The following is a 20,299-nucleotide window of genomic DNA, read 5'->3' on the forward strand; positions in this document are numbered from 1 at the left end:
TAGAGATATGCCTTTTAAGGGACAATCACTGAGGTAGAGATAGGCATTTAGGAGCTATCAATGAGGTAGAATTAGGCTTTTAAGGGATATCAATGAGGTAGATATAGGATTTTAAGGGATATCAATGAAGTAGAGATAGACATTTAAGGGATATCAATGAGGTAGATATTGGCATTTAGGGGCTATCAATGAGGCAGAGATAGGCATTTAAGGGCTATCAATGAGGTAGAGATAGGCATTTAGCATAAGCTTATAACATGCGCTTGCAAGTATGAATATACAATGAAGGCATTAAGGTAGGTATATAAGCTAATTCAACCTAACTAAATACAGACATTTTTATTATTATTATTTAGTGCAAAGATTGTCTGTCTGTAACCACATCTTCTAGCTATGATGCTCAATGCCTTTTATAATTCAATGCTTTTAAAGACAATCCATGTCTTGAGAAGCAAATAACCTACTGTCACATAATAATGTCAATACAACTTTACTGTTACATAATAATGTCAATACAACCTTACTGTCACATAATAATGTCAATACAACCTTTCAAAAATTTCCCCAGACAAAAATAATCAGATATACTTCCAAATACTGTATGTACTTGCTTACAAGTCAAGCCAAACTGCAAACAAAAAAGACCATGATCAGCTATATCATAATGCATCTGCAGATCAGGGTCTATTTTGTTTGTTCTTCTGATTACTCCTAACAATCTGCACAGATGCAGATCTGCCCATGCATTATGAATTATGTGCAGGCAAAGCTTGCATTTGTGTATGTGTCTCTGTGTGTGTCTATGTGATTTGAAGTTTTAATGAAGCTTTAACAATTTTAGCCATATTTTCAATTTTATTAATTGAAAACATTAATTTTCTGTTTAGCATATGTACACAACTTAGTTAAATTCCTCACACTAAATCGGCCAAGAAAGTCTTGAAATAATAGTTTATCCCAAATATCTTGTTTCTGTTCTCCCTTTTTTATAATGAATAACACAACCAGTCCAACATTCCTCATCCCACATCATGCTTGGTAAAATACAGCCAGAGAAGCAATATTTTGGGGGTTTAATGTACAATATCATATATGTTTTGTGTGGACTGGTATACCAACTATACCCATTTATAAGCCAAGTCCACCTGCAAACTGAACAGACCTAGATCTACCATTACATAATTTGCCAGCCAATCTTGGCCTATGTGATTTGCCGAGCAATCAGCAAAAAAAACAACACTGACCTTGACTGCCAATACATTAAGTGACGGCAGATTAGGATCTATGTTTTCTGCCGATGGACTCAACTTATAAGCAAGTGCATGCATGAAGTAGAGATTACTTTTGTAGCTATAAGTAGGTTTATAGTTGGTAGTAAAACAGGTCGTTTATTATTGTGAAAACCTCACTACTGCATGATAGTCTGGGTCCACAGTGTAAAAGTGCTATGCAATTGAGACAAGTCAGTTAACTAAAGAGGATTATATATGCACATCCTCTGTGTCTGGGGATGGATATAAATATAGGCACCAAGCTTCAATGGCACAGTTACAATCTTAAATCAATGATTAAAAAACATTCCATGCTACCGCTTGACATTGTCCTAATCGCGCCCACTTAATATGCAAGAACAACGCCCTGAATGGAATACTACCTTCTCATTGGCCAACTGAAAATAAGTTATAAATAAAAACAGTACGTCATTTTTTTTTATCCAATGAGAGGACAGTATTCCATTCAGCGGGAACTCACTTGCATATTAAGCAGGCGCGATCAGGGCCATGTCGAGTGGTAGCGTGGGAAAATTATTTGGCATTCCTTAAAGGTATGATATTAAGTAAAACTTCTGATAGGGATACACAGTCGAATGCCTGAGCTAAATATTGGTACCAAATTTATTAAGCTATGCAAAGCGTAGCTTGAAATATCAGCATTAATTCTTAAATAGCTTGCGCGAGTAAGGAGACAAGTGTCCTCCCTTGTAGTTATTATATAGTACATGTATGACAGGTCAATTGTAAGCAATGGTACAAGCCCCTTTGCGCATTGGTACACATATCTAAAGGATGAATAATGTAGTTAAGGTATCAATACACATACCCATAAATGTGAATCCATCATAATTTCATGTAAAATTTGCAGAGTTTTATTTCTTTCAGCACTGATCCTGATGTGTCTAAATTCAATACTAAAAGTCTTCAAAAAATAATGCAATATTAGACATAGAACATTTACAGTTCAGTATGTATACATATCAAATTTGTTAAGCATTGCCTATACACATTTAAAACTACCATTTGTCCTAAATTATAAGTCGAATGAAACTGCAAACAACAAAGATCCTAATCTGCCATAGCATAATGCACCTGTAGATCAGGGTCTACCTTTTTTTTGTTGTTGTTTGTTCTGCTGATAATTACTAACAAACTGCACAGACTCCGATCTGTCTTTGCATTATGTGCCAGCAGCTGGGTCTGTGCAGTTTGCAGCTGGATTCATCTTACGACTGAGTATATACATTACAACTATTTTCTCTGTGATATTCCTTATAAAGCTAATTAACGTAGGCGATTTCTTTTGACAACAGCCTGAAATATTGTTCAAAAGCAAATGGAATCATTGGTAAGGGTGGGGACAACATGATTAATGGTCAAGTGTGATGACTGACAGCATTACTAAGCCATATGTGCATGAAGGCTTATTCAATTTGTGTTTTTATAAAGCAGTGCCTGATAATTAAACAATCTTAAACTGAGAAACTGACACTGACACTTTTCAATTAGTTAATAAAGTAGGTAAATTAACTGATTTATAAACTTGATGAGACATTTTTGCACTGGTTGGTCCATGGTTGAGTACATTTATTGATTGAGCAAACATATGTTGGCTCTTGTTCACCCTGGACTAGGCAGCAGTTGTGCACAGGATGCATTGAAGTAGGTTTAACATACTGGAACCTTGGCTACCAAAGATGAGGTGTTTACCCTGGACTAGGCAGCAGTTGTGCACAGGATGCATTGAAGTAGGTTTAACATACTGGAACCTTGGCTACCAAAGATGAGGTGGAAGACAAACACAAAGAAAACTTAATGCTTTATTGTTGATGGTTCAATAATAATTAGACTAACAATTAACAGCTTTTTCAAGAGTGGCATTATTCAAAAATAAGCTAAGATCAAATGATAGTGAATGACTACTGTATTGACACAAATGAATATTCACACAAAAAACTTTTGATGTCTTTGTTCATATAAAGAAAACTTCAGCGAGAAGATATTTGTTCTTCAAGAAAATATAACATATCTTGCCAAGTTATAACCATAAATCAAACACTTGTTTTTTTTGGAACTAAAACTTGCATTACTTCAATATAATGGTAAATTTATTGTACAATTTCAGGAGTAATGCAATGGCCAAGCTACATCTGAATTCAATATGTTATAACCAAGGGAGCTATAGCGGGGTTTTCCTTAGTATTGTTCCAATTATTGATTATAATTGATCATCAATTGGTTGAGAGAATCAATAATATTATCAATTATGAAACTCCATAATCTATTTTAAGGAAAGTTAAACTACATTTTGTTGCATGCAAAACACAAAGGTAAGAAAACTCCTGAGTAAATGTAAGTTATATAGGACTTCCAATCCACTACAGTCAATCCGAATTCCCTTCACAACTTACAAATATAAAACCACACCATACTCATTAGGTGCAAACTCAATTAAGAATATATAGTCATGATTACATGATTTTGCTGCTAAATTGTAGAGTTAATAAATTTTTACAAAATTCTGATTACTTGTTTCAGTTTAAATGTATAATCCTTTGTAGTATTTGTAAATAATGACAAACAAGAAATCCTTGTCCTGCTTTATTTTAAATGATAGACACAGCTCATATGAAAGCCATAAAAAATCGCTTTCATTTAACAAAGTTGTAGATCAAAAATAACATATTTGAAAATAATGTAATATTTCTATAAGATTAAAGGATACCTGTCATTAAAAGATATTACTTTTGTACATTTATTATTTTGAAGTCCATAGCAAAGATATAACTGTATAACAAACAAAAAGTAAAATTTGCTCTTAGCAACCAATTATAATCAATTATTAGTTGGTTAAATGGAACCGTTTATTGATTATGAAATTCTGACCAATTCTCATCGATAGTTTTCCTAGATACAAACATTTAAAACTACAAAAGAGTAAAAATGAACCTTATTGAACATTTTTTCAGTGGATTTATTGAAATCATTGGTAAAATTATCTTCTGCCATGTTTTAACAACAATAAGACGGCTGTATATGAATGTTCTATGAATATTGGACACTGGGTCTTTAATAATGTTATTCAGGACTCAAGTTTTTGATGAAACGTGGCTCTGAACTTCTATGTTCAAAATCCTGTGCAAAGATTGAATTCTATTTTGCCACCCGTATTTTTGGATAAACTTTATATTGTAATCAGATTTAAGAAACTAGCTGAACGTTGTTAAGCTTCATTTCCGATTCATTCTTCTATGACTTAATAAGCCACTACTTCCAACAAAAAAGAAATGGTTATTAAACTGGAAAAGTTTCCTTATCTTAAGAGTGTGTGTGTGTGTGATTAGGATTTTTGACATAGCTTTAAAAAAAATTCAGTCATATCGCTACGATGTTTGCAGTGTGGCAGTTTATAGTGATGTCCAGCACTGGGGCATCGATCATGCCACAGACATGTAGCATGATGTCCCACCCAGTCACATTATCCTCACACCAGGCCGACCAGTCCTAACACTAACCTCTTAATGCTAAGCGCCAAGCGAGGAAGCTGTTAGTACCGTTTTGTAAGTCTTTGGTATGACTTGGCCAGGGATCGAACCCATGACCTCCCACTTCCAAGGCGGACGCTCTAACCACTAGGCCACCGGAGCGGAATATCCTAAGAGTAAACAGCCTCTTTGAAAAGTCTCAATGTCCCTGGATTCTTTGTGACTGCATATGTGTGTATGTGTGTGTTTGTGTGTGTGCTCAGTTGGGTACATGCACGCATGAAAATATATAAATTCTTCTTATGCATAAACTCCACATTGATCCACATGTAAAAACTTTTGTAAATTTTTCTGTTAATTGTTCATTATAATAATAATATGAAAGTGGTGTTCGTCTTGTGAGGTTAAGTTCACAGTTTACATGCTGACATGAAGACACACATTACCAATGACAATTTGAAATTCAATGCCATTATGACATGTTTATTTGAAGTACAAAGGTTCGGAAATACAAACTTCATAAAGAGAAAATGCTACAGTATACACTTATAATGGATCATCCTTAATTTCTTTGTCATTTAATATAAAAAAAACTAAGAGGAAATAAATACAATACTATGGTAGATTACAAATATGAAATCTTAGAGCTGTTTCCAATCACTTAAATATACAGGAGCTCAAGGGTTAAATACCACATATCTGTTAAAAAAAACGACAAGATAATGAGGAGCCCTAATTAGGTATGCCACAGCAACAATGTCAGTAATAACATCATGGGTGAGGAGGAGGACTGTGCATTAGAACGAACACATATTGATCTGTCTCTTACTGTAATATTTGATTTTTCATACCCTCCATTCTGGAGACACATTTGACATACGAGTTCAGTGCTAGTTCACCATATGTATCAAAACTGATATCCTCAGTCAGTTAACTAATACATCCATGTTACATATGTTCAAGGAGTACCTCCCATGATGTATAGTTTACAGCTATTGTATGTTCTCTCTCTCTCATCATATAAAATTGACTGAAATATGTGATATTTTAAGATCAGTTATCATCATACAATTTTCTTTGAATTACTATAACATAAACTTAGCTTTTCTCCAGAACAATGTGCAAACAAAACAACTTTCATTGCTGACGAACATTTTTAATTCTTCTCAATACATAGTACATGTATAAACAATTGTCTATTATTAATATACAAAGTGTATGCACTACAATTTTTTTGTGAAAAAATGAACAAGAAATTCATAAATTACCTTTTCTGGGATGCTTATGGCACGAATACAACAGAAAGTCAGCGCTAAACATAAACATGCACGAAATGTTTTAAATGAAAATGAAAATAGGTGTTGGAGGTAATGAATTAAAACTAAATGAAAATATATACATCATTTATACATTGTTACAAAACAAAAAACAAGTTTTATAAGTTTTATCAGTGATTTTATGTACATTACATGCAAATACACAATTTAGGATATATCATTTTTCAATTTCCAATTTCTCTTCCTTCCACTGCTGGTGTAACAGATGGATAAAATCATTAAAAAAGTTTTTAAAACTGGTGTACTTATTAAAGTAAAGGGTGTACATATTAAAATACTTGTTATAACTCCCACTTCCTGTGTACTATTTTCATTTCTGCAGCAATGTAGCATTTATGTGAACAGTTGTTTATATACTGTGTATTTGCTTGTGTGTGTGTGTGTATGCATGTGTGTGTGTGCATGTGCACATTCATATGTGTGTGTGTTTCAACATATTATTATTAGCTTGTATTTTATAGGTACATAAAAGAGGACCTCAAGGTAGATTAGTTCTCATTTGTAACTACATGTAACTGAGTCACCTTCTAAAGATAAAGTCTTTATTATTATTATTATTATTATTATTATTATTATTATCAATTAACTGTTAATATGCCTTGAATATTGGGCAACAAATTACTTTTCATGTTTCAATTTTCTGCATGCATGAAATTTATAAATCTGAATTTCTGCCTAATACAATCTTGTCTATTTGCAGTAACTAGAGCATCATATGTGGCAAGTTATCAAATGATGGATTTGTGGCAAAAGGGTGTCATGGGAAGAAAATGCCTACAGTTCACAATTTCTCTTATTTGAATCCTCGTCGTGAACTTATTGTGGATGTTGTCACTGGTTTTAGCGACGTGTCCAACTATGAGTACTTGCACAATGACCACACGTCAACACCAAGAAATGTGATGTCCGAAGGTGAAACCACACATCAGGAGGCTTATTTTCTCTACTTCCTTGCCACTGTTGGAATTATATTAAACTGTGTTGTTGTTTTGTTTGTTTTCATAAGGAAGAGACTGAGAAAGATGACAACTGCATTTTTAATTCATGCCTGCTTTTTAGACCTCATGAAATCTGCTTACTGCATTCCTATAGGCAGTAATTTATTGACGCAGCAAAAACCACCGGACTGTAATTTCTTTGGTGCATCATTTGTTATCATTGTAACAATATCGGCATTCAACATGGTGGCTATGGTTTGCGCTGAAGCCTACACATTTGGAGAAGCAAATATTGGTGGAAATGCCAGGGGAACTATTCTTTGTGTAATATTTGGAATTATTCTGGTGTATATCGGGAGTGTAATCTTACATCTGGGGCCCACATTGATTGGTGGATATTTTGATTTTTATCCAGATATTGGAAGCTGTAGCTTTGTGTTGGGAAAAACAACAGGTTATGTTGCCAATGTTATGTGGGTCATTATCATAACCATTGCCATGATTGCCACAATTCATTTCATTCGTAGACTGTACAAAGAAATCCAAGTAAATCAGCCAAATCGCGTCTCCATGCTAGTGAGATCCTCCATTACCATCATGGATACACACAGAAGCAGTATATGTAATGTGCGGGAAATGATCCGCTATTCAACGCATCGAGCAAAGATTTTCATTATGAACATGTTGACCTTTGTTATCTGTTGGTATCCATTATTCTTAATCATCATTTTTGATGCACGTTTTAAAGTGTCACCAAAAGTATACCAAGTTTTTAGCTTTATTGCATGGTCTCAAGGCGCTGTTCAGCCAATCTTATATATTTGCTTTGATAAAAGTTTGGATATTTTATCAAAATACATGTACTGTGATCATTACAGGTATGATATAGAACTTCTTGCTCAAATGTTAAACAGACACCAAAATCCAGACCAGGTTCCAAGTCAGATGTGTAGTGTTAGTGAGGGGGACCATCGGCTGCATGACTCTCACACTGTTCAAGGTGCAGTGGGTACACAAGTGGAAATAGCCCCTCAGTGTCTGATTCCTGTGAACCAAGATTCTTCAGTGCCCTCTATAGTTCTAAGTGAAAATGACCAAAATGAGGAGATAGAAAGCAGTATCAGTGCAGCCGATGAGCAAAGATAGATCAAACACTTTTTTTGGCTTGTTTACAAGTCTTATTCATTACTCCACTGTCTGAAAATTTCAAGTCTTTGCATTATGGTACCATATACATGTATAATTTAATGTCATTTGATATCTGAAAAAAATTCAGAAATTATTGTTAGAGATGTGTATTGTTTTGGTGGATCTGGTGAAAGATTTTGCTTTAGTTTGAATGATTCCTGTTTACTGCTACAAAGCATGTAAACTTCACAGTTTTCTAACAGCTTTTAATATATAAACAAAACTGTTAGGCAGGTGAAAGATTTGTATTGTGCTAGTTAATTTAGATATAATACAAAGAAATAATTTGTTGCTTTGGTCTTCACTTTTATTCAAATTTAAATCTTAACAGATACATTTTTAAAATATTTTTTCCGCCCATTATGCTATGGCAGAGATTCATGACTTGTTTGTTCCATGTTTCATGGCCAGAGAGAAAGAAAATTTATAAATGAACATTTGCTTCAACAGTGCAAGAACTAATAATGATTGAACAAGATCATTGCATTTCCACTGAAAATGATATATGTTATATGCAATTATGTTATATGCAATGTTATATGGCTATTAAAGTATATTGTCACATTTCAACATTACTTGAATACCCTATTTACACACTTCTAAGTCACGTCAAGCTGCAAACAACAAAAGATCCTGATCTGTCATAGCATAATGCACCTGCAGATCTGGGTCTATGTTGTTGGTTCTACTGATTACTCCTGTTGAACTGCACAGATCCTATGTGATGACAGATATGGGTCGGTACAGTTTGCAGTTGTACTCAACTTATAAAAAGTATATATAGTACAATTTTGTTGAAGTTTTGTTAAAACTATTATTCAGTGTCAGTTTTCACCTTATTTCCAAGATCACTTACAAGTACATGTTTTACTGCAAACTTTGGAGATGCAAAAACGTTGCCCCATAATCTTTGCATGTCACTGCAATACAAATATATCAGTACCTGGCTATGAGTTGGGCAACTGTCATGTAGGAATATACTCCATGTGTTTATTATTATACCATACAATAGTGTATTGACATAAAACAACATTTTGCAAATATGCGCATAAAGATATCCATCAGTCTGACACAGACGACTAAAGTTTTCCTGTTTTTCAAGGCATCCATCATTCTGATATTTCTATTACCCTTTTTGCAAGTAGAAACATACAGCCCTAAAAAAGGTGCTACCAGACCCCAAATCAGAACAAGCTTATCTCTTCCAACACAAGGCAAATTACTTTTCCTCCCTCAAAGAGACTTGAAGGTAATCATAGTGATACTTCCCAAAATGCTGAGTGTTTGGCAAACAAATATCCAGCTCGAAGTGCAATGAAGAGATTCTCATTATGACAAAAGGTACTGAAAAAATATTTGGCATCATTTTATGTTCAATAAATATATACACTTTAAATTTTTGATGTTATTCCTAAAAAATGAAGAAATCATTCAGTTTTCATAGCTTTAAACTATTTGTAACATTGCTATTAGTGATGACATGTCATCAAACTGTTTTGTTCTCAATAAGGTTATTATGACATAAAAATAAAAACAGACCTGAGGGCAGTTCAAAATGGCCACTATATTAATGCAAACATTTTGCCTTGCATGCAACAGAGAAGTGTAGTAGCGCCTTTCTGATGTCACTGCGCTATGGGGAATTAGTCACAAGCAAGAGGGTTTCTTCTTTTTCTACCTTTAATGATGTATGTTGCCCCTAGTTCTTCATGCTGACTCCCTGCACTATGTTTGACCTGGTTATTTAAACAATCCTAGCGGACTTCAGAGAAAACATTCCCTGAAGACCTATTCTAAACTAATATTCTGGTCTGATTGTGTTAGGTGCAGACCCTTTATCTAACTCTAATCTACATATCAAAATGCACAGAATCTAAATTTTGTAATCCAAAATAAAGCCATATATGTACTCCCCATACACACTCTTTTCCCACTGATGCTGTGTGTTAGAATTTATAAAAATATTATTTTGAATATGAAATTACTTGTAAACTTTATCCTTTTGAGCAAATTACTTCAAAATTAAACTAAAACTACTCAACTCTATTTTAAGCACCTTATACCTACTAAAAGAGATTCAAATTTCCCTTCAAATGGTCACTAATTTTAATGTTTAAGCATTATGGCAAACTTGCTATAATTGATTTTAATTAGCTTTACAAACACATCTTCCAACTGTTCTACTGACTCCTTTGTTTCAATTTCTCTGGACTGTAACTTGACACCATAGCATTTGAATAGCTGCTGGTAACCTAGTATTGACCCCAAATCTCTGCCTCTAAATCTAACTGTGACTGTAGAGTTACTCCTCTATCATAGACATACTGTTATTAAATTTATGTAGAGAATTTAGAAAATTTATACACAAATATATCTTTCCTTCTAAAACTAATATAAATACCATAGCACCTGAAATAACTAAATTTAGCCCTATAATATGTCCCTCCGGCCCAGCAAAATTTGGTCCCCAAATTTTTATAACATACTATTGTTTTTGTCAAATTTTTGAATAAATTGGATTTAGGCATGTATTTCATAATGTTTTATGTGGCATCAGTGTTCACACACACTTCCTTGCACACTACAAACCTACAAAATCTACTCCCTAAATAGAATTTACATTCCATAGTGCAGGGTATTAAGGTACAAAAATATTGCGATTTATTACAATCTTTTCAATTAGAAACAGAAATAACTTTATAATCCCAAGAGGTCTTATGGATGCTAATTTTAGGTAAATATCTTGATACACGTATATGTAAAATAATTTCAAACACTTAATTATTAATCACACTAATAATTTATATATCATCTTTGTCTACCAAAAGTCACATGAACAACAGTTCCATAAATGTCTGACTTCTCACCAATCTACAGTACTTTGTATAATGTTCCATGAATGTCACTTCGCTTTGAATGTAATCTGCAGGTATCACAAGGATTTCAAGATTTTCTTGAACTGAATAAGAACTGGCACTAACATTGTGCCATAGACTGCTTTTAAAATTACAGTAGTTATTTGTTTGCAAAGAATAATCCATTTGGAATGTGCAACATAGCTGTCAGTTGTCCAAGTGTGGGATTTATACATCTGTTCTGCTATACCATAGGAAGGAAGATGTGCAGGATAGATATGGAAGAAAAGGTTGATAGGAAAGTATAGCACAGCAAAACAAATATAATGAGTCCACCTTTAAGAACTAATTGATCAAGTCCCTTTGGAATCTTCACTTTGCATACTTTCTTCTCTTTCCTTTTTGTGTCTTTGTTACATGAAATTCCCGGAGCAAAAACTGCGGTAAAGCTTCTTCAGGTTCCCATGTAGTCTTGGGGAAGTCTTGCCATTTAACCCTATAAACACGCTTGCCACGATGCCGACTACAGGCTAGAATTTCATCAACATCCAGTAAAGTTAGGTTCTTTCGCATTAAAATGTGTGGTATCGGGGAGCTGTGTTTCTCCACATGTGTTCTTTCTGTCAACACAAGGGTGATTTGCAGCCTTGCTCTCGGTTCTTGTTAGTGGCCTGGGTTTAAGAAACCGTCATTAGCCATTGTACATGTCTCCCTCATTTCTTCCTTGGTGTTGTTTCTTTCGTTCCGTGTGGGTTGTTATCATTTTGTCTGTTTTCCGTTGATACACTGAGTGTAGGTCCTTGTTCCAGTATTCGATATTGCTTTTTGTTTTTCTGTTAAGAGGTCCTTGCATATGTATTATCCATGTTCAGTTCATAGTCCTTTATCGTTTCCTGGTTGTCAACAATCTTTTTTTTTTTTTTTTTTTTTTTTTTTCAGTCTAGTTTTGTTAATGATTTTTTTTTTTTTTGTTAAGAAGTCCATGCAATAGTGTTGTCCGTGTTCAGATCATAGTCCTTTATCATTTCCTGTTTTTTTTTTTTTTTTATTATTTGATCCATTCATTTTCCCACTGCTGCGGCTAGGCGTTCTTTGCTTCCATCACCAGAAAAAGGTGGCATGAGACTGAAATCCATGCAGCTTCTATCCATTTTGATGCAGTAGAATCACAAGAATCAAAGGCACATATAGATCTCTAATGACAAATTTTTACCTGACAGATCACTTCGTAAAATTGTAGAATAAAGTGTAAAGAAAGGTCCTAAAGATGAATATACAAAAATTTTGCTACTTAACTTTCATATGGAGTCAGCAGTCTAAAATAAAATGGAATTCCCCAAAATCCAGTAAAAGTTTTAGAATACAATTTAACACAACATTTCCATTTTAAATTCTCCACCAAACTGTAGTAGCGCCTTTCTGATGTCACTGCGCTATGGGGAATTAGTCACAAGCAAGAGGGTTTCTTCTTTTTCTACCTTTAATGATGTATGTTGCCCCTAGTTCTTCATGCTGACTCCCTGCACTATGTTTGACCTGGTTATTTAAACAATCCTAGCGGACTTCAGAGAAAACATTCCCTGAAGACCTATTCTAAACTAATATTCTGGTCTGATTGTGTTAGGTGCAGACCCTTTATCTAACTCTAATCTACATATCAAAATGCACAGAATCTAAATTTTGTAATCCAAAATAAAGCCATATATGTACTCTCCATACACACTCTTTTCCCACTGATGCTGTGTGTTAGAATTTATAAAAATATTATTTTGAATATGAAATTACTTGTAAACTTTATCCTTTTGAGCAAATTACTTCAAAATTAAACTAAAACTACTCAACTCTATTTTAAGCACCTTATACCTACTAAAAGAGATTCAAATTTCCCTTCAAATGGTCACTAATTTTAATGTTTAAGCATTATGGCAAACTTGCTATAATTGATTTTAATTAGCTTTACAAACACATCTTCCAACTGTTCTACTGACTCCTTTGTTTCAATTTCTCTGGACTGTAACTTGACACCATAGCATTTGAATAGCTGCTGGTAACCTAGTATTGACCCCAAATCTCTGCCTCTAAATCTAACTGTGACTGTAGAGTTACTCCTCTATCATAGACATACTGTTATTAAATTTATGTAGAGAATTTAGAAAATTTATACACAAATATATCTTTCCTTCTAAAACTAATATAAATACCATAGCACCTGAAATAACTAAATTTAGCCCTATAATAGAAGGCAGAGAATGTTGTGATTGACCCAGCTCCTTTTTTCCAGATTTGTTCCTACAGACTCAGTTTTGGCAATCTGTTGAATATTTATCGATATGCAGCATCCAAACAAATGTGAACTGTATACATCCAGATGTGCCATCCCATAATGCACCTGCCAACTGGGGTTCCCACAATTTACTTTCCTGCCCTAAACTGGCATGACAATATCACAGGCCAGTAATAACAGAATCAGTCTACCTGACGGATTAATCAATGATGTCATTCACACATCAGTAAAGTCATTCCCATAATAGCAAGTATGAGAACCCCCACAAAGAACTACAGTGATTGGTTGGTAGACTCACATCTATGCAGTTCATGATTGGTAAAAGATACACGAATATTTTACCACTATTAAACATATGACTGATAGATTTCTATGGTCCTATATCAAATTCCACAAACACATACAATTTCAAACCAACAGCACAGACCCTGATCTGCTGACAAATTATGCAATGGCAGATCAAGACCAGATCATGTGCATTACACATGAAAAAATACTGCAGTGACTTGAGATTTAGAAATCGGAGACTCAAAAAAATCACTTCAACTTTTATTCTGACACTAAGCAATTAAAACTTCAAAATCATTCTCAAAAAATTATATTTATTCCCAAAGATCATAAACTCCATATTTAATCACAATGAATCATGATTTGTTGTCCTGATTCCAAAATCCACACTTGAAATATGGCATGAAATTTCAATGTCTTAAGGGAAACAAGGCCTCAGTTGAGTTTTCTCTGACCTTTCCCATCCCATTTTAGATATCTGGACAGATATGTTGGGGTGAGAGGTTAGAGTGCATCCACTAATGAAAACTTGGAATTCACCTAAACCACCTGGAAGCAGCACAGGGTATACAATGAAACAGGGCAAGCAAAATTAACTGATATGTATCAAGCACTACCTGTCTGACACTGATAAGTATCATCAAATTCATAACAATTAATACATTTTGTACCTTCAAGTTGGTCTCACTATAAGGTGACATACTACAAAGCTCCAATGGACAGTTTTATAATGAGAGAGAACTATATATATATATATATATATATATATATATATATATATATATATATATATATATATATATATATATATATATATATATATATATATGTATGTATATATAAAAGGTGTAATGACATATAGTTCAATTGTAAACAATCGTTAAAATCTTGAGGAAGATAAAAACTTTCCAAATAAGCACATACTCCAACAGGATTAACTATCAACATATATTGTTATCTGACTTTGTATAATGCACATATGATTGCCAGTAGGTCTGCAGTAGTTATCACTTGGAACCAGTTACTGCATGATCATTACTGATTTAAACTGATACAGGAAACAATTAGCACCTATTGTAAGGTACATTTCACCTCTGCAATGAGAAACACTATGAAATATTGTTAAAATCAAGAAAAAGTAATAATTTACAATAAAGAGTTCAAAGCAGTTATTGCATGCTGTGAATTCATTGTCTGTGCTCTTCACTTTGCTTACCATTTCACTGAATCTGATATGCACATACAATATGCAGAAGCAGAACAAGGTCTAAGCTATGTACAGCTGACATGTCCTCATATATGATTAATTATTACGAAGTCAGAATCATAAAGAAGGACAGGAATCACAGTAAATTCATTTCATGCGGATTTTAAAAAGATGATAGAGGCATATCTGAAAAATCAAAATCAAAATGTTATATAAAATTGATTTTGAATGCATTTCAGCCATGGTAGCTCATTTGGTAGAGGGTTGGGCTCATAATCACATATAAGCAGACAATATTGCACTTAGCTACATAAAGGCTGAATTTAAATGAATGGAAACAGATACAATGCACATGTATGAGAGAGAAAGCAGTAGTACCAAAGTTGTCCTTGTCGAGTCATTGTTCAGTGGATGAAAACAAATGTCAAGACTTTTGACCAGGCTTCATACCAAACTTGACCCAAGTTACCACTGTATGTATCCACTTGTAAGAACAGGAGTACTATGAATGGTATATTCTACACCCATCCCAAGTTTAACAGTCCTCTAAACAGGCACTAATTGGGTATGGTTGACTCTGGAGGTCAATATAACATGTACTAACATCCTTCACCTTTGGACCTGATATGCAGTTTTGAATGAAATTTACTATTCAAAAACCATTATTTTCCTATTACATTTACCATGACTGTGAATTTTGACATCTACAGACATCTAGAATAGACCCCAAAATCAGGTGGTTTCCTTTTTAACCCAAGTTTGGTCAAGAAATTTACTGTAGAGAAAATGTTACTAAGCAAAACCCATTTTATTTAGGCCACAATGATACTGACTTTCCACCGTCTGACCTCAAAATCTCTTGCATTTAGAGCACATTCTCCACAAACTTTGTTCAAGTTATGGGGGCTAGAACCAAACTTATCATACAAAACTATTTTTCTTTCTTAAGTCACAGTGACCATAACACATTAACCCCTGGTGACAAGTTTAAGGGGCAGGAGGTAGTAGCCTAATGCCAAGCTCTGTAGTGTCAAGGTCATCTAAGATACACTAAAGTGGGTGGTATTATAGAAAGGTAGACAGATGCAGCTCTACAATGATACCAAAAAATCTGGAATTTCTAGTTGCACTACAAAATACAGAGGTAAAAACCTCATTTTTGGACCCGATTTTTTATCTACCCAAAATTCGCCTGTGGTCAGAATCTGATTTTGTGTCTGGATTTTAGACTTTTTGGTCTTAGATCTAAGGCAGACCGGTATGACCTGCAAACAGACAGATGAACCTTTGCAAAAAGTAGGATAAGACGGGCATTTGGAATAAAGAGTGGTCTCAATATGAAAATAATGTGTCCATTATGCAAAAGAAACCCAAAAAAACCTGGAACTCCAACTTTTACCTTTTTGCTCATGCGCACGCCAAACAGCTAATGAAAAACTATGTTTTCTAATACAACTAGGCAGTATGTTATTGGAAGATCACCTGGAAGTTGGTGTTTTAGGATTTATTCAGAAATAGCTTTCAAAATGTGTTTCCTACTCGAATTTCAGATGAAAACAACAAAACCCTCCAGGGGTTAATGTGTTAACCTTACACCTTTTGACCCCCAAATTAATAGGTTTCTCTCTCACTTAAGTGCAAGCCATTCAAAACTTTTAGTGGAAGATACATGGTCAAGAACTAAAAGTCTTTGAGTAGACATCATTTATCATTTTCCAGCCAGTAGGACCTTTGACCTGAAAATTAACAGACTTCTTCCTTAAACAAAGTGCAAGGCATCCAGAAAAGTTAAATCCAGGTCTGTGATGTAGAACTAATGTTACTGTAAAGAAAATACATGTCTTCTGTTAGTCACAGTTACCTTAACCTTTGACTTTTAATCCCAAAGTTGATGTCAATGACCAAAAAAATGGCTGTGTTATGAATTCTGTTCAAAAAAGCTGCGGTGGAGTGAACACGAGTCACTGATTATAGAACCTTCATATGCCAGTTTTCCTGTTTTCCCAAAGCCTGACCACCTGGACTGTTGGTGTTACAATTTGTACACAAGTTAAGTTGCTGCTGTTGTTGTTGATGTTGTAGTGTTTAATGCCATTTTTCAGCACAAGATAGGCTATACAAGGCGGCCAGCATAAATGGTGGAGGAAGAACCCAGGAAAAGCCCTGGAAAGAACCACCGACCCATGAGAAGCTACTGGCAAGCTTTCTCACATACCCACATTGGCCAAACACAAGACTAGAACCCACAAAGACAGAGGTGAGATGGCAGTGATCCGTAATGGAGAGTGCTTTAGACCACTTGGCCACTCAGGGCCCTGGCAGAAGTTATGAAGAGTTATATGTGCTATATTTCCTCTGGCTATACGAACATGAGCCCACAAACATGCATACACACATACACATACAGACACAAATACATATGTCTTCTTGTAGCATTCTTCTACCATCTGTAAAAATGAGCCCAAAGCAATTGCTTTTGGAAATATTCCTGAACCCCCAAAAAATCTTACAGCAGACAAAAAAATTACAAAGTAATCTTTTCTGCTTGATTTTACATTTGTAATTTGCCACTGGAATGAGGCCTTTATTCTACCCCAAACAGGCCCTCACAAATTTTGATTACAAAAAGAAATCAGTAAAGACACTCTGTAACTGGTTAAGGACAAATCATATCAACTGACAATAACTGCATGGAACTGTTTATTGGCTTATTATTATACACACATAGCATCTGCCATTCCTTCAAGAGACATGCCCTGCATATGCGACATATCTATTTATTACAAGTTTCTTCATTCACTCCCAAAAGTGTTTAGGTCCTCTTATAAACACACACATCAACACAGGTTTCATAAAATAGCACAATGGCAAGTTAAGGTCATATTCAAATCTAAAACAGATTGTAGTTTATAATATTCAAATTTGCTGGGTTTGTTCTGATGTTGTAACAATGCCCAAACAGGAAATGGCTTGTATCTTATGCATACGTGCTGTAAAGACAAGAATCAAAGCCCAGATGTTTGAACGTAAGCTCTAGTCCTTAGGCATTTGACTGGTCAAATTTCTGGCAAACTTGAAATTTCATCCCATCAGATTCAAGATACTTGAATTTACCGATAGGTTTTAGTTTGGAGTTAGAGAATGATCTCTCTTTATCCATGTAACAAACGAGTCATGTCAGTATATAAAATCATCAGTCTGCTTCTGCTTTTCATTGTTGGAAGCTTCTGGGATTCCAAACATATATTGCGAGTGAAAGGAAGTGAATCTATCAATGACAATGTCAAAATCAGTCTAAGTCAAAACAAGATTCTAGCATGCTGGCATACTGGCACAAATGCATGAGAGATGCCAAATGTGTCTAATACTGGAATTTCTTCTGTTTTGAAAGTCTTCTAAGCTATGGAATTCATAAGAAATTGTACAGAAACTCAAGCTAATATGTTGCAATGCTCCCGAAAATAAATTTTTATATCTGTGGACTATCTATCATAGTTAGCTGTAACAAGTCTGTAATATTAGTTATCGTCATAACCTACAAGTAGTGGAATCTATCATCATCTTCTAATTTAAAACATGAAATTTCAGACAAAATATAATACATTTTATGGAAGACTTCACAAACCCTGTAAACCTCTGGAAATGTTCAGTTCAGATGTTTTTTTGTTTTTTTTTAGCTGTAATGATACATGTATTCTTATATCATCCAAGCAGGCATCCTTAATTTTGCAAGCATCATTTATGTGTGAGAGTGTATGTGTATGACTTGGATTTTTAACGTAGCTTTAACATTTTTCAGTAATATCGCTACGATGTCTGCAGTGTGGCAGTTTACTGTGATGTCTAGCACTAAGGCATCATGCCGCAGACATGTAGCTTGATGTCCCACCCAGTCACATTATCCTGACACCTGGCCGACCTGTCCTAACACTAACCTCTTAATGCTGAGCACCAAGCGAGGCAGCTGTGAGTACCATTTTTGTAAGTTTTCGGTATGACTTGGCCGGGGATCGAACCCACAACCTCCCGCATCCAAGGCTAACGCTCTAACCACTATGTCACCAGAGCGGTTGCATCATTTATGAGTTGAAGCCCTGACTTAAATTGCACTGAATCACAATAATGGATTCAAAATTAGGAGTTTTAATTGAAGTCCTAACTTGAGAGCTGATCAATGATTTTTTTTACTCTGTTTTGTTTGAATGGCATGTTTAACACATTATATTATACACAGGAAATGGAAGCTATGTGCTTTTCACAATAATTCACTGGATACCCAACCTGGTATGGCACTGAACCTGCAAGCACTGGATTACCAGCCCAACCCTCTACCAACTGAGCTATCAAGGCTTCCTGTTGCTGATGAAATCCAAGCCAGGTTCCAGCTGATTATAAGCAATTAATTGTTAAAACATATTAGATTCCAATATTGCAGTTCCAAATACTAATTAAACAAAGCATTTATTTATGTCTTTTAAGACATCTTTTATGCCGGTAATTTTTGAACATTTTATTTTTCTTGTGATTCATTATGCAACAACAATGATCACACAATTGAAAGTATATTGGAACTATTAGGCTAGAAAATCTTTTCTTGTGCTCTAGCAAATGTTTGAACATAACAAATCTTTCCTCCTTTAATTTTGTTTTCTCATTTTGAATTGAGGAAGTAAATACTAATTAAGGATAACATAAAACATAAACTGCAGGTAATATCTGTTGTAAAACTGGATGATTTACATCCTGATCCAAAAAATAATGTACAACCTAGTTTATCATGGGTATTATATGACTTAATCAAATCTACATTCATGACGTAAAACCTGCAATAACATTTTCTGCAGAGTACAGCGAGTAAAGCTAATTGGATCATCAACAAAATCTTAATAATATTTATGGATCTGGAAAATGGACAAAAATATGACTATCACACACAATTCTCAACTATTTTAGTTTCATAATGGACCTTAGTGTTATTTTAAACATTGGATACTAAGCGCTAGTGTGAACTTTGCATTATCTCTATTCCCAAATATCGAACCAGCATGTAATACCAGTTAAAATACTTTATTGGAAATAACAGTTATTTCATAGTGCTTTTCTTCCTCACATTGATTGGAACCCATAGGGAACTCAGTTACTTCAGTGTGGGATACTTAATCCAAGGGTTCTATACCTCCCCAAGCCAGCCTGGTGTGTCCACTGAAGAGCCAACAAACCATTTAAGTCTAGCAGCAGATGCTGATAGTAACTAATTTAGTGTTTTCATCCAACATTATTGCAATGCTTAGCAGAAATGATAATGATGTACATACAATTTTAGCAATTATTCAATTATTTTCCATAACAATCTCATTTTTCATGTTTTTATCATGTTTGTAAGAGACAAAGCAGAATCAGATTTATGTTTGATGACAAAACCAATATTCTGACTGTACACACT

The 20,299-nt window shown here is 34.4% G+C and overlaps 2 protein-coding genes across 13 annotated transcripts in view; one reads left to right on the plus strand and one right to left on the minus strand.

Moving 5' to 3' along the window:
• Positions 1-8,792, plus strand: part of LOC149776991 (uncharacterized) — a 102,728-nt gene extending 93,936 nt beyond the window's left edge. For 9 of the 11 annotated variants that reach the window (XM_089941737.1, XM_089941731.1, XM_089941735.1 and 6 more), the window contains one exon: positions 6,797-8,792. In XM_089941737.1, the coding sequence (XP_089797863.1) occupies positions 6,867-8,180 (1,314 nt within the window). In that variant the 5' untranslated portion in view covers positions 6,797-6,866 and the 3' untranslated portion in view covers positions 8,181-8,792. The remainder of the gene's footprint in view (positions 1-6,796) is intronic. The other 2 variants (XM_089941740.1, XM_089941741.1) reach the window with 1 other exon arrangement.
• The window catches only part of LOC149776990 (5-taurinomethyluridine-[tRNA] synthase subunit MTO1, mitochondrial-like), a 281,547-nt gene that overhangs the window by 199,223 nt on the left and 62,025 nt on the right, over positions 1-20,299 (minus strand). The window lies entirely within an intron of this gene.

The sequence above is a fragment of the Sinohyriopsis cumingii genome, chromosome 18 (assembly GCF_028554795.1).
Source record: "Sinohyriopsis cumingii isolate HCF-2022 chromosome 18, ASM2855479v2, whole genome shotgun sequence".
Classification (NCBI taxonomy): Eukaryota; Metazoa; Mollusca; class Bivalvia; order Unionida; family Unionidae; genus Sinohyriopsis; species Sinohyriopsis cumingii.